This window comes from Hoplias malabaricus, chromosome 5, assembly GCF_029633855.1.
Source record: "Hoplias malabaricus isolate fHopMal1 chromosome 5, fHopMal1.hap1, whole genome shotgun sequence".
Classification (NCBI taxonomy): domain Eukaryota; kingdom Metazoa; phylum Chordata; class Actinopteri; order Characiformes; family Erythrinidae; genus Hoplias; species Hoplias malabaricus.
In genome coordinates, this window is record NC_089804.1 from 46,893,360 (window position 1) to 46,906,296 (window position 12,937).

The 12,937-nt window shown below is 40.8% G+C and overlaps 1 protein-coding gene across 4 annotated transcripts in view; it reads left to right on the forward strand.

Annotated features, from left to right (window-relative positions):
• flna (filamin A, alpha (actin binding protein 280)) overlaps positions 1 to 12,937 on the forward strand; it is a 35,909-nt gene that overhangs the window by 13,684 nt on the left and 9,288 nt on the right. For all 4 annotated transcript variants that reach the window (XM_066671598.1, XM_066671595.1, XM_066671596.1 and 1 more), the window contains exons 3-28: positions 1,512 to 1,763; positions 1,889 to 1,986; positions 2,729 to 2,876; positions 4,334 to 4,530; positions 4,652 to 4,814; positions 4,948 to 5,148; positions 5,943 to 6,080; positions 6,168 to 6,294; positions 6,399 to 6,535; positions 6,633 to 6,829; positions 6,914 to 7,027; positions 7,108 to 7,251; positions 7,529 to 7,652; positions 7,749 to 7,909; positions 8,034 to 8,124; positions 8,203 to 8,372; positions 8,565 to 8,682; positions 8,776 to 9,038; positions 9,271 to 9,589; positions 9,681 to 9,854; positions 9,962 to 10,124; positions 10,207 to 10,367; positions 10,466 to 10,633; positions 10,738 to 10,861; positions 11,990 to 12,146; positions 12,278 to 12,467. In XM_066671598.1, the coding sequence (XP_066527695.1) occupies positions 1,512 to 1,763; positions 1,889 to 1,986; positions 2,729 to 2,876; positions 4,334 to 4,530; positions 4,652 to 4,814; positions 4,948 to 5,148; positions 5,943 to 6,080; positions 6,168 to 6,294; positions 6,399 to 6,535; positions 6,633 to 6,829; positions 6,914 to 7,027; positions 7,108 to 7,251; positions 7,529 to 7,652; positions 7,749 to 7,909; positions 8,034 to 8,124; positions 8,203 to 8,372; positions 8,565 to 8,682; positions 8,776 to 9,038; positions 9,271 to 9,589; positions 9,681 to 9,854; positions 9,962 to 10,124; positions 10,207 to 10,367; positions 10,466 to 10,633; positions 10,738 to 10,861; positions 11,990 to 12,146; positions 12,278 to 12,467 (4,299 nt within the window). The remainder of the gene's footprint in view (positions 1 to 1,511; positions 1,764 to 1,888; positions 1,987 to 2,728; positions 2,877 to 4,333; positions 4,531 to 4,651; positions 4,815 to 4,947; positions 5,149 to 5,942; positions 6,081 to 6,167; positions 6,295 to 6,398; positions 6,536 to 6,632; positions 6,830 to 6,913; positions 7,028 to 7,107; positions 7,252 to 7,528; positions 7,653 to 7,748; positions 7,910 to 8,033; positions 8,125 to 8,202; positions 8,373 to 8,564; positions 8,683 to 8,775; positions 9,039 to 9,270; positions 9,590 to 9,680; positions 9,855 to 9,961; positions 10,125 to 10,206; positions 10,368 to 10,465; positions 10,634 to 10,737; positions 10,862 to 11,989; positions 12,147 to 12,277; positions 12,468 to 12,937) is intronic.

Consider the following 12,937-nt stretch of genomic DNA (forward strand, 5'->3'; position numbering starts at 1 on the left):
GGACCTGGAGGTTGTGGGTTTGGGTGACTGTCTGAGGAGTGTTCTCAGTGTCCACATGGGTTTCCTGCCGGTACTCTGGCTTCCTCCCATGGTCCAAAAGCACATGTTGGTAGGTGGATTGGTGATTTGTGTGTGTAACCCTGCAAAGGACAGGCTCCCCCTCCAGGGTGTGTACCCACCTTGTGCACAGTGGTTTTGGATAGGCTCTGGACCAGCTGTGACACTGAACTGGATAAGCCGTTTCAGACTATGAATGAATAAGTTCAACTTTTATAGCTCCTTTGCCAAACTCAAGAATGCTTAATGTCTTGAATTCTAGTACAAATACTCCATGAATGAATTAAATGAATGTTGCATTACATCCGTAAGCTACTAGCAAGCTTCTCAGTTGAACACACTGTCATCACTTACACTGAGCTTTTCTTGTGATGCTGGTTTAGAAATTTCACATTTTCAGCTTCTCCCTTAACATGCTTTGTGAACAAAACTATCCGCTCCCTCTTTAACAGTTTTGATATAGCTTACTGTGATGAGATACTGGTTTGTAGCTTCAGGACAAATTTGTTGTCCACTGGGCTTGAATTCCATAAAGATGAATCATTGATCCAGACCATGTTTGCTCCAGTTGGAGTGGGGGCAGTAGCATGGGGCTGTACTCAGTGTCTCCACTGAATTAGTCTGTCCTCAGTGGACCACAGTTCAGTTATAACAGGAAGAGTTCTCCCCACCCCACCCTGTGAACATAACTGCAGTAACATCCAGTAATCTTCTGAGTTATCAAGGTCCATCTCCTCTCATCAGTCTTGGCCAAGATTTTCAGTGCTGTTTCTACATGTGTACACGTGTCAGAATTAGACTAGTCTCCTTAGCTTTTCTGTTACATCAGTCTTTTGCAATTGAGGGAACGTTCTAAAATGCAACCACTCTTGAGGCCGGATGGGTGTGTGCTTTACAGGGGTACAGTGAAAGAGAAGTGTAAATGCTAACTTTTTTTTCTCTCCCCTTTTCATCAGGCTGTTTTACATTGCATTTATTTTGAAAGTGGGTGGGGTATAAGTAAGCTACCTCTGCTGGTCCATATGCCTGGTTAGCTGTCTGTTTCAACCAGGCTTTCTCTTAAGACATTTTATTTTGAATGTGCAAGCAAACCTGAGCCTTTAATCAATGGTTGGATTTTACATTGGTAGACACACCAGACATCCAAATTAATGTGTAAATGCACATTTGTTTTGTGTCCACTTTTATGTTTAAAATCTCTATGTATGATGGGTACAAGGGGTTAGACGCTCTAAAGATGGTGTTTATTGATAAAAGGCCACCTGGTTTTTGGTGAACCTAATAACAATACAAAATATTGGGGTTTTAAATTGAGCATTTATTTTATTTACAATGGCTTGTCATGTCATAAATGTATTTCTTTTTCCCTAAATGTGAAGGGACTTCAGGATCTCCCTTCCCTTCATGAGTTTAATGCATTTCCTCTGCCTCTTCCCTTCGTGTGTCCTTTGCAGACAGTAAGGCTATAGTGGATGGTAATCTGAAGCTCATTCTGGGACTGATATGGACATTGGTTCTTCACTATTCTATCTCCATGCCCATGTGGGATGAGGAGGAAGACACAGATGATGCCAAGCAGAAGACGCCCAAGCAGAGGCTCCTGGGCTGGATCCAGAACAAGTTGCCTGAACTGCCTATCACCAACTTCAGTCGTGATTGGCAGTCAGGCAAAGCCCTTGGAGCGTTGGTGGACAGTTGTGCTCCAGGTGAGGTAGACTAGTCGGCTAAAACAAATATGACCTGGGTTTGGAAACATGTCCTGTTGTTGCCCTGTCTGTAATTTTATAATTTAATCCAAGCTCTTTATGAAAATATTTTTGTTACACTTCAGGTCTGTGTCCGGACTGGGACTCCTGGGATCAGACAAAGCCTGTGGATAATGCCCGTGAGGCTATGCAGCAAGCTGATGAGTGGCTGGGCGTTCCTCAGGTGATCATAGTTAAAATTAATCTCTGGGGTTTAATATGTGTAATTATACTTGCAAATCAGGTGTATGAATTCCATTTTATTTGCTTGCACTTTTGAGGGGGCATTACTTTTTGACTGCTTTAGTTTTGCAATAACTTCTGACACTACAAGAGTTCTAACTAAAACCCTGCTGAGTACACATTGTTTCTCCACTTTTTTTTAATTTATTTTTATTAATACTTCTTCAGAAACTGAGATTCAGATCTTACAAGTTGGTTGTAGATTCAGATCTTTTAAGGCTCTGTTAATGAATTGCTAAAAATATGTAATGAAGAAATAAAAATAATTGGATATAAATATCAGTGTAGAGCATTTTAAAACTTGTTTATTGAGAAACTTCTGTTTTAGGACAAGACCAGTGGTTGTTGGTTTTGTTTAACAATCTGGTTGCCATGACAGTTGTGGTAGGGTACCAGGTACATGGGGATATTTTTGTTACTACAGAACTGAAACTGTCTAGTGTCTGAAGTATGCAGTTTCTTGGTGATTGAATGCCAAGCCTCGTACATCGCGTGCTGTCAGTTGCAAGTGTGGTTGGCACAGTTTCCTGCTGTCGTGTGTCTTTTGCCCATCAGCTCATGCCGCAGGCTGCCATGTGGTCGTCTCCTATGAGACCGTCTCTGTTATGACTAATTTTTCAAGACTTTTTTTTTTTGGGTCTGTCAGGTGATGTGTACTAAGATATATATTTCCACTGTTCCAGGTTATTACCCCAGAGGAAATTGTTGATCCCAATGTGGACGAACACTCAGTTATGACTTACCTGTCACAGTTTCCTAAGGCCAAGCTAAAGCCTGGTGCCCCTCTTCGCCCCAAACTTAACCCCAAGAAGGCTCGAGCGTATGGACCAGGTATGGACATTACTTGCCATGGAATTTTGAATTTATAAAAAAAAAAATAAAAAGAAACTGACCAACATGTAACTTTTAGCGAGCTTAGAAATTGAGACATACACACATTTGGGACAGAGGCATATTTTTCTAGGGCTGTATCAGTATACTCTGCTTACCTTGATTCATAATGCTGGCTTCACAATTTGGGGTTCTCTGAATATTTTAAAAGTTGTCCTGAAGTGAATATTGAATCATCTAATACACTGTACATTTTGTAGTACTGTAGTAAATGTCCTAAAATCAACATTTAAACTGAATTAAATCTCAATTCTCTGCATTTTCTTTGAATTGCAGGAAAAATGTCTTTTGAAACAGGTGTCCAATAAGAGATGTTTGTTTAGTTTGTGAATTATAGTTAGAACATGCTGACTGGACTTAGCTCAGCCTTTAAACAAAAAAGGGATCAACAGTATTCCTAACCTAGAATATTGGCAGGATATCTGTCTGATTCATTGGACTCCATTGCTAAGTGGAATATTTTGTATTCAAACATAAACATAAACAGAACATGTGTCAATATGTCATTATTATCCATGTCCATGATGCCAGTTGTCATACTGCATCACAGGACTACTAATATTTACCAGTTAGTTACATCACAATTTAATTTTTCAATATTTATATTGTTTATGAATGGAGAATGCTGATTGCTTCAGTTTTGCATGTAATTTTTACTCATTCTTTCTCAAAGGGCCATGGTCAGCTAGTTCTCTAGTTTATGCACTTTGTTTTTATGGATGGGTCTTGTTTTGAGACAGGACAGACAAGCCCATAGGAGACCTTGGATTTGTCTTGCTGAAATGAGCATGGACATTCCAGGAAATGATTCCCCCTTTACCAAGAAATATTTGCTTTTGCACAGTTGGCTGATAAGTGTGGATGAGGTGTTTTTAACAATTTGCATGTCTTGCAATTAGGGACATTATTATTTTTTTTTTTATATATATATATAATTTTATTAGTATTCATTTATTTTAAATGACTCCCGAGGCCACGTGGCTATCACCTGTTTACAAAGTGCTCTCAGAAGGCTTGAAAAAAGTGAGCCATGGCCTACTTTGCAAGACAATTTTTGGGAATGCTCCTTATTATACATAAACATGATATCTTCACATATTAACAATTCTCTTATAAATAGAATTTTGCAGAATGGTGTAATTTGATTTCATTTAAAAACCCATAACTTTGTCACTGCTTCGTGTTGCAGGCTTCAGATTAAATACATTATATTTACCAAAAATCGTGAAGTTGGTCAGTCAAAACATGACTCATGTCATCTCAAGGATCAACAAATCATCAGTTCTTAATTTTATTGCATATTAGAAAATGTCCCAACTTTTCCAAAAATTTTGTAGTGCAGCATGGTGGTGTTGGTTTAACATTTTTATGAAAGAATGCAAAATATTTTTGTCCAGGTATTGAGCCCACTGGAAATGTGGTGATGAAAAAGGCCATCTTTACTGTTGAAACAATCAGTGCAGGCCAGGGGGAGGTGCTGGTTTATGTGGAGGATCCTGCTGGCCACCGTGAAGAGGCTAAAGTCACTGCCAACAATGACAAGAATCGCACTTACTCAGTTTTCTATATTCCCAAAGTCACTGGACTACATAAGGTAAATAGAAAATCATGTCTGGGTTTCCCATAAAATTGTTTGCTGTGATTGTTTGCTTTTTTAGGATAACGACCTCAAAGATGTCACATTGGTAACATCTTGACTTTTCCTTATCCCTTAGGTGACAGTGTTGTTTGCAGGGCTGCACATCTCAAAGAGCCCATTCGAGGTAGATGTGGGAATGGCTCAGGGAGACTCCAGTAAGGTCACTGCACAAGGTCCAGGCCTGGAGGCAGTGGGCAACATTGCTAACAAAACAACCTATTTTGATGTGTACACTGCTGGTAATTGCTCCAAATGTACTGTATTTTGCTTTTGCATTGCTAATCTAGTATGATGAACTGATTTAAACAAAAAACTAAACACAACAATGAATAGGGCTAAGACAATCCCAACACCACCTTTGCCTTTTTTTAGGTGCAGGTGTTGGTGAAATAGAGGTGGTAATTGTGGATCCCAGTGGCAAGAAGGACACGGTTGAGTGCACCATTGAGGATAAAGGCAACAGCAGCTACCGTTGCACATACAAGCCTACCCAGGAAGGCCAGCATGTAATCTATATCACATTTGCTGGAGGCCAAATTTCTAAAAGCCCCTACACAGTCAGTGTGGGAGAGGGTAAGGAACCCAAAAGCAATTGGAATAGGATAGGGAAAACAAAAATATGAAAATGAAAATTATTTGGGCACCCAGAAATAGGGAAGAAATTTCTGTATATGCAACACCTGAGAAGTGTTAATGTAATCATTTGTAGCCTTATTTTACATATTCTGTCTCTATAAACGGTCTATATTTTTCTGCTATGTATATTCTTCCTTGCTGATTTTGCTCTGCTTCTGAAGGACAGCTGTCATCTATTTGCTGATCACATCTTCTCTCTTTGGATAAGCCACTTTGCCTATGAAGTGATTTTTACCCTGTCTTCTTGGACCTATGTTGGGTACTTCACTTGCTTTGCATGCTTACCTTTGGCCTGTCTGCATGATTCTATTTGAAGTGGAGTGGTTTCCCCTTAGTTGACATGTTATTGTCATATATGGAAGAACCTTGAAATAGTACTTGGTTATATTTGTATTTAGTCTTAAGTCATTAGTTTTATTTATTTGAATGACTTGCTGACATGTGGATGCCATTTTGAAGGGTAATAACAGTATATAATCATGCACAGAGACTAACACACTTCCTTTAGTGCCTTGTTAAACTACTGCTCTTGTCCAGATCTTTTCCTCTTTTGGCTATATGTGGAAGGGATGTGTGAATGGCAGAACTAGATAGTTTTAACATTTATCTTAACTGTAACATGCCTGGGGTTTCCTGCCCATTTCTGAAAACCTCAACATTTAAAAATTGAACTGGCAGATGATGGTCTGAAATGCATTTAATAACTCAACGTCACCATTTTATTTTTCCAGCCTGTAACCCCAGCCTGTGCAAAGCTAAGGGACGTGGCCTGCAGCCCAAAGGCCTGCGGACCAAGGAAACGGCTGAGTTTAAGGTCTACACCAAAGGAGCGGGTACTGGAGACTTGAAAGTCACCATCAAAGGACCCAGTGAGTAAAGCTATGAAAATCAACTGCACTTAATTTAATTTATTTTTTTCCTCCTTCATATGACTAATATGATTCTCTGTATTACAGAGGGCCTGGAAGAACCTTGTAAAAAGAAGGATCTTGGAGAGGGTGTCTATAGCTTTGAGTACTATCCCACTACACCTGGGACCTATGTGATTACAATAACCTGGGGTGGCCAGCATATTCCACGCAGGTAGATATATTTTGGTTTTGTCAATCACTGTCTCAAAGGGAAGTGTTCTCTTAACTTATTCTCTTCCATGTTCTCACTGAGTTTCTCATTTTCTTTTGCCTCAGCCCATTTGAGGTAAAGGTGGGAAGTGAAGCAGGACCACAGCAGGTGCGGGCATGGGGCCCAGGATTGGAGGGTGGTGTTGTGGGCAAATCAGCAGACTTTGTTGTGGAGGCTGTCGGAGACGATGTTGGTACTTTGGGTCAGTTTCTTCAGTAGTTTCAAATTTCATGTTGTAAAGGCATTCTAATGCAAGATGGGCTTTTCAGGTCTTAATCTTGCTTCTTTTTCCTGTTCAGGGTTCTCAGTGGAGGGTCCATCCCCAGCTAAAATTGAATGTGATGACAAGGGTGATGGTTCCTGTGATGTGCGCTACTGGCCCACAGAGCCAGGCGAGTATGCAGTGCATGTTCTCTGTAAGAATGAGGACATCCAGCACAGCCCCTTCATGGCTGAGATCAAGCCAGCACCAGACAGAGACTTCTATCCTGACAAGGTATGTGCATAATTTCTTTGATCATGGTCAGAACAGCCTTAAAGGTGTCAAACTGCTGACATTGACTGGCTTTTGTCGCTATAGGTGAAAGCTTATGGCCCTGGGCTTCAGAGCTCTGGTTTGTCTGTTGGGAAACCGGCTGAGTTCACAGTGGATGCCAAACTTGGAGGCAAAGCTCCCCTAAAGATTCAGGCTCAGGTATGCCTTCTTTGACTTGTTTAATATGTGCATGGACTGTGTAGGACTGAAACAGTAGAATAACACATCTCTTCTCTCAGGACCGAGATGGAAACCCTGTAGATGTGCAGGTGAAAGATAACGGAAATGGAACGTATAGCTGCAGCTACACCCCCCGCAAGCCCGTCAAACACACAGTCATGGTGTCCTGGGGTGGAGTCAACATCCCTGAAAGCCCTTTCAGGGTCAGTGCATCAGGGTTATGATTTTTCCATTGAAAGGAGGATATAGTTTGGGACTAGGCTTAATCCCTTTCTGGGGAACCACCCGCCTATATCATATTTAGTTCTTCTGAGGTCTAAGTTAGAATGCAACAAGAGACTAAATTATTTAAATAGTTAGAGTTAAATGTACATTAATTTTCCCACATGCTGCACTAAATCTAGGTTCTTATTTGACTATGGCTATAAATGTTGTAACGTCTTGAAACAAATGTCATGTTCTAACTTTTTAAACTCATAGATGAATATTGGGGCTGGATGCCATCCTAATAAAGTGAAAGTATCTGGACCTGGTGTGGCCAAGACAGGCCTGAAGGCATTTGAGCCAACATACTTCACTGTGGACTGCTCTGAGGCAGGACAGGGTATGACTATTTAAAGACTGCTTGCACTCAACAGATTTGCCTAATCAAGATATCTTCCTTTTCGCCTTAACAGCTGAATTTGCTTTGTTTCTGTAGGTGACATCAGCATTGGGATTAAATGTGCCCCAGGAATCGTGGGACCAGCTGAGGCTGACATTGACTTTGACATTATCAGAAATGATAATGACACTTTTACAGTTAAATACACTCCCCCTGGAGCTGGCAGCTACACTATCATGGTTCTGTTTGCCGATCAGGTCTGTATACACGATTCTGTTCCTTATGCACTTGCAAAAAAAAAACACTTGCAGACATACCAGTGTTTTATATAAATACACAGATACATTTGTGTATAATGACCTTTTTTCCCATCCCCCTCAGGCTATTCCGATGACCCCCATCAGAATTAAAGTTGACCCCTCTCATGATGCCAGTAAAGTTAAAGCAGAAGGCCCTGGTCTTAGCCGTACTGGTGAGTAAATAAACAGTTTTGCAAAAGTCAATATGGTAAGTTACCAGTAGATGTAGATCTCCATATTTGTTTTTTCAGGTGTGGAACTGAACAAGCCCACTCATTTCACTGTGAACACTAAGGGAGCAGGCAAAGCTAAGCTGGATGCTCAGTTCACTGGCCCAAGCAAAGGAGATGTAGTCCGAGACTTTGACATTATCAACAACCATGATAATACATACACTGTCAAATACACCCCTGTACAACAGGTGAGGAGAGTTTCCTTCTCCTTAGATATGAGTTAGTCTTAACCCTTATTCTTGAATACTTATACTGAATACTGGAATTTTTATTTTTTTGTTTTATTATTTTTACTTTTTTGGTATCATTTCAATACTTGATTAAACCTTGTCAGAAGAAAATTTCTTACATACTTGTGTGCCTGTTTTTCCACTGTTTAGGGCAACATGGGTGTGAATGTGACCTATGGTGGTGATCCAATTCCCAAAACGCCCTTTGCTGTGGCTGTCGCTCCTTCCATGGATCTGAGCAAGGTTAAGGTTGCAGGACTTGGAGACAGTATGTCATCACAATCCCATTCCATTTTGATTTAATTTTTCATGTGCTCTATAATGCTTTTAAGTTTAACTCTTAAGTGTCCTGTTTTCTCAGAAATGACTGTTGGGAAAGACCAGGATATTACAGTGAAGTCTAAGGGAGCAGGCGGTCAAGGTAAAGTTGGTGCAAAGGTGACAGGACCTGCTGGCAAATCAGTGCCATGTAAAGTGGAGCCAGGTCTGAGCCCAGAGACCAGCCAGGTCCGCTTTATTCCAAGAGATAAGGGGCCTTATGAAGTGGAGCTCACTTATGATGGGGCTCCCATCCCAGGAAGTCCGTTCCCTGTGGAAGCTGTCTCTCCTGCTGACCCGTCTAAGGTGAGTGTCCATTTTGATGTTAATTAATGCAGTAATTAGCTGTAACACTAAAGCATGAACAAATATTTAAATTTAGCCTAATAAACAGATTTTTAGTGAATGCTTTACACAGAGGGTAAATCAATGAATGTCATTTCAGTCTTGATGGGTTTTTATGAAAAAGTCATATGGCTTTTCATTGGAAGGGCTCAATTGTTGGGGTAAATAACTGAATTTCTTTCCATCTGTTAAGGTCCGCTGCTCTGGCCCAGGTTTAGAGCGAGCCAAAGTCGGAGAGACTGGCCAGTTTGTGGTAGACTGCACCAATGCTGGCCCAGCAGAGCTGACCATTGAAATAATTTCTGATAATGGTACTGCAGCAGAGGTCCATATACAGGATAATGGGGATGGAACTTACACAATCACCTACATTCCTCTGTACCCTGGAGCCTACACCCTAACAATCCGCTACGGTGGCCAGGATGTTCCAAACTTCCCTGCAAGACTTAATGTTGAGCCTGCTGTAGAGACTAGTGGTGTGAAAGTGTTTGGACCTGGTGTTGAAGGCAAAGGTATTATTGGATTTGTATTTATTGCCCTTGCTGCTTACATTTTCTGGGGGGAAAAAAAATAAAATCTTTATCTGCTTATTTATTTTTAAAGGAGTTTTCAGAGAAGCCACCACTGACTTCACTGTTGATGCTCGTGCCCTTACAAAAACTGGAGGCAAGCACATCAAGACTTGCATCAACAACCCATCTGGCAATCACACTGAGGCCCTCATTAGTGACCTGGGAGATGGTACCTATAAAGTTGAATACACTCCCTATGAGGAGGGTGAGCCTTGAATCTTTTATACATTCATATTACAACAAAGAGTCTCAGAACATCTGGGACCTGTGACTTGGTTTGCTTTTGTCTGAGGGACAATACTTTGTTTATAGGTCCACATAGCGTGGAGGTTACCTATGATGATGCCCCAGTGCCAAAAAGTCCATTCCGTGTGCCTGTGACTGAGGGTTGTGATCCAGCACGTGTGCGGGTGCACGGTCCAGGACTGCAAGCAGGAATCACCAATAAACCCAACAAATTCACTGTCGAGACCCGGTTAGTAGTCATTAAAGTCTCCAAGTAGTTTCAGAACTCACAAGGTGTTTAACTCGTTTGACACTTGCCTCCTATTTTGTAGTGGGGCTGGTACAGGAGGGTTGGGCCTGGCGATGGAAGGGCCCTCAGAGGCTAAGATGTCCTGCACTGACAACAAAGATGGCAGCTGCTCTGTAGAGTACATACCTTATGAGCCAGGGACTTACAACCTCAATATCACCTATGGTGGCCAAAAAATCACTGGTAAAATTTGCTTTTTGTCCTATGGTCTCTTTTTTTTTTTTTTTTTTTTTTTTTAAACTTTTAGCATGAAGTGACACCCAATTTTCTTTTCTTTAAAGGAAGCCCATTCTCTGTACCTGTCCATGATACTGTTGATCCTACCAAGGTAAAGTGCCAGGGTCAGGGTATTGGGACCAATGTGCGTGCCAATATCCCACAGGTATTTACTGTGGATGCTAGCAAAGCAGGAATGGCACCTCTGCAGGTCAGAGTGCAGGGGCCAAAAGGTTAGTAAACTTGACTGTAGTTAAAATCTTTAGAAGTGCTGCTCCAAATCTGAAATTAGACAAATAAAACTACAAAATTTGTAATGTACCCTTCTATTGTACAGGTGTAGTAGAGCCAGTTGAGGTGGTGGATAATGGAGATCAGACTCACACAGTGAGCTATGTGCCCACCAGAGAGGGACCGTATTCTATTAATGTGCTGTATGCTGATGAAGAAATCCCATGCAGGTACACAACCTTTACATGATCTCTTCATCCTTTATTTAAGGTCACAGTAGGTTCAGAACCTACCCAGCATCATCAGGCATAAGGCTGCAGCTCACCCTGTACAGGGGACAAGCCCAGAGATCATCCCATTCTCATACTTACACATGTGGACAATTTCACCTGGGCAATTGACAAATTAACATGTATTTTTTTTTAATTGTGGGAAGATGCTGGATCACTTGGAGGAAATCCCCACAGGCATTGTCGTTTTAGATCAGCACCTCAGAAGACCTGGGTGCCATGTGGCAGCAATACTACCTATATTACACATACCTTTACCTGTTCATCTGCAAAAAAGTTTTACATTTAACATGTTTGTCTGATTCCATACCACAACTGAAGGCTACACTGTACTGTACAAACCACAAAACTGAAGGCTACACTGTACTGAAATTACATTTAAGCAATGTTTACACGAGAACTGAGCTTGGTAACTTTTGATTACAATTTAACAGTAACATTTTTAACATTACACAAGCACATTCACATAGTATTAACTATTTTATGTAATGGATAAAAGGATAAGGCATTTTTTCAGAAATTCATATTTTTGTAAGTGAGAAAATGCTGCTGTAGCAAACCACTCCCTTCCTGTGGCTTTAATAATCTGAAGATCTTGCCTGTTTTCATGTAAACCGAAAAAGGTGTGGTGAACATGTCAGAAAGGCAGTAAGAATTTCTGGTGTGGTGGTTTGTGTTATAGAGATAGATGAGTAGACATTATATTTCACAATACTGAACGGCTTAAGGGTCACAAGCTTCCACATGAAAATGTATAAATATCTCAGCCTTCAACATGTTCAAGACTCTAGTGGGTGGTGTTTGTGATGACACCACCAATAATACCTGGTCTGTGGTATCCCTGTGTTCAGAAACATTTGAAGAACTGTTTGTAATTCTACAATTAAAGGCTAGTCCATCTGTGATGCATACTTGGCACCCTTTCAAAGTACACATTTTTATTTTAAGGATGTTTTGATGTTTTTGTTGGTGTCATGCACTTTCAACAGTGATGGAGTCAGTTATCTACTTCTGTTTCACACCCTCATCTTTCTTTCTTTCCTTCTCTCAATGCCCTCTCTGTTTTAGTCCTTATAAGTTGAAGGTTCTGCCCACGCATGATGCAAGTAAGGTACGTGCTAGTGGTCCTGGACTTAATACCACTGGTGTGCCTGCCAGCCTTCCTGTGGAGTTTACCATTGATGCTAAAGATGCAGGAGAAGGACTTCTGGCTGTTCAGATCACTGTAAGTGGCAGAGTTTATGTAAAAAAAATCTTGAAATGCTTAATGTTAATATGTGAAGAAAGACATACTGGATGTTACTGAATATATTAGTTGGCTTTCTTTTTAATTATTATTTTTTTAAATTATTTAAGGATCCAGAAGGAAAGCCCAAAAAAGCCAATATTCGCGATAACCAAGATGGCACATACTTGGTATCATATGTTCCTGATATGACTGGGCGCTACACAATTCTCATTAAGTATGGTGGAGATGAAATACCATACTCTCCATACCGCATCCGTGCACTGCCAACAGGAGATGCCAGCAAGTGCACTGTCACAGGTAAACCATAATTTACAATTTACTCAGATCAGCACATCAGTGGAAATGCTATACGTACTTAGTCGTTTACTAGAGCACTTCTGAACGTATGACTACATTGCCATGTCGTGTCACTATTTTGGGGGGGGGGGAGTAGTAGCCCCCTCCCACATATTGATATTTGTGGTTGGAAGAAAGTTAGTTGTTTAAAACAACTTTAAGGAAAGGCTTAATGGCCTATCTACAGTGATTGGCATCATGCATAAAACTTGAATCGCTGAATTAAGCCTTTTGTAGGGGAAAAGTGCATTTGGTTTGGCCAGTGGCTTAGATTTGGATTGTCTTTATTTTGTAACGTTCATACCAGGCATTTGTAGACCCATTATAAACCAGTCTCTTTGTGTTTGAAGCTCTTGACCTTGTCACCAACTTGGACACATCACCTGTTGTGCAGAGCTGCTCACAATCCCAGCACACTCTTCTCCACTTGT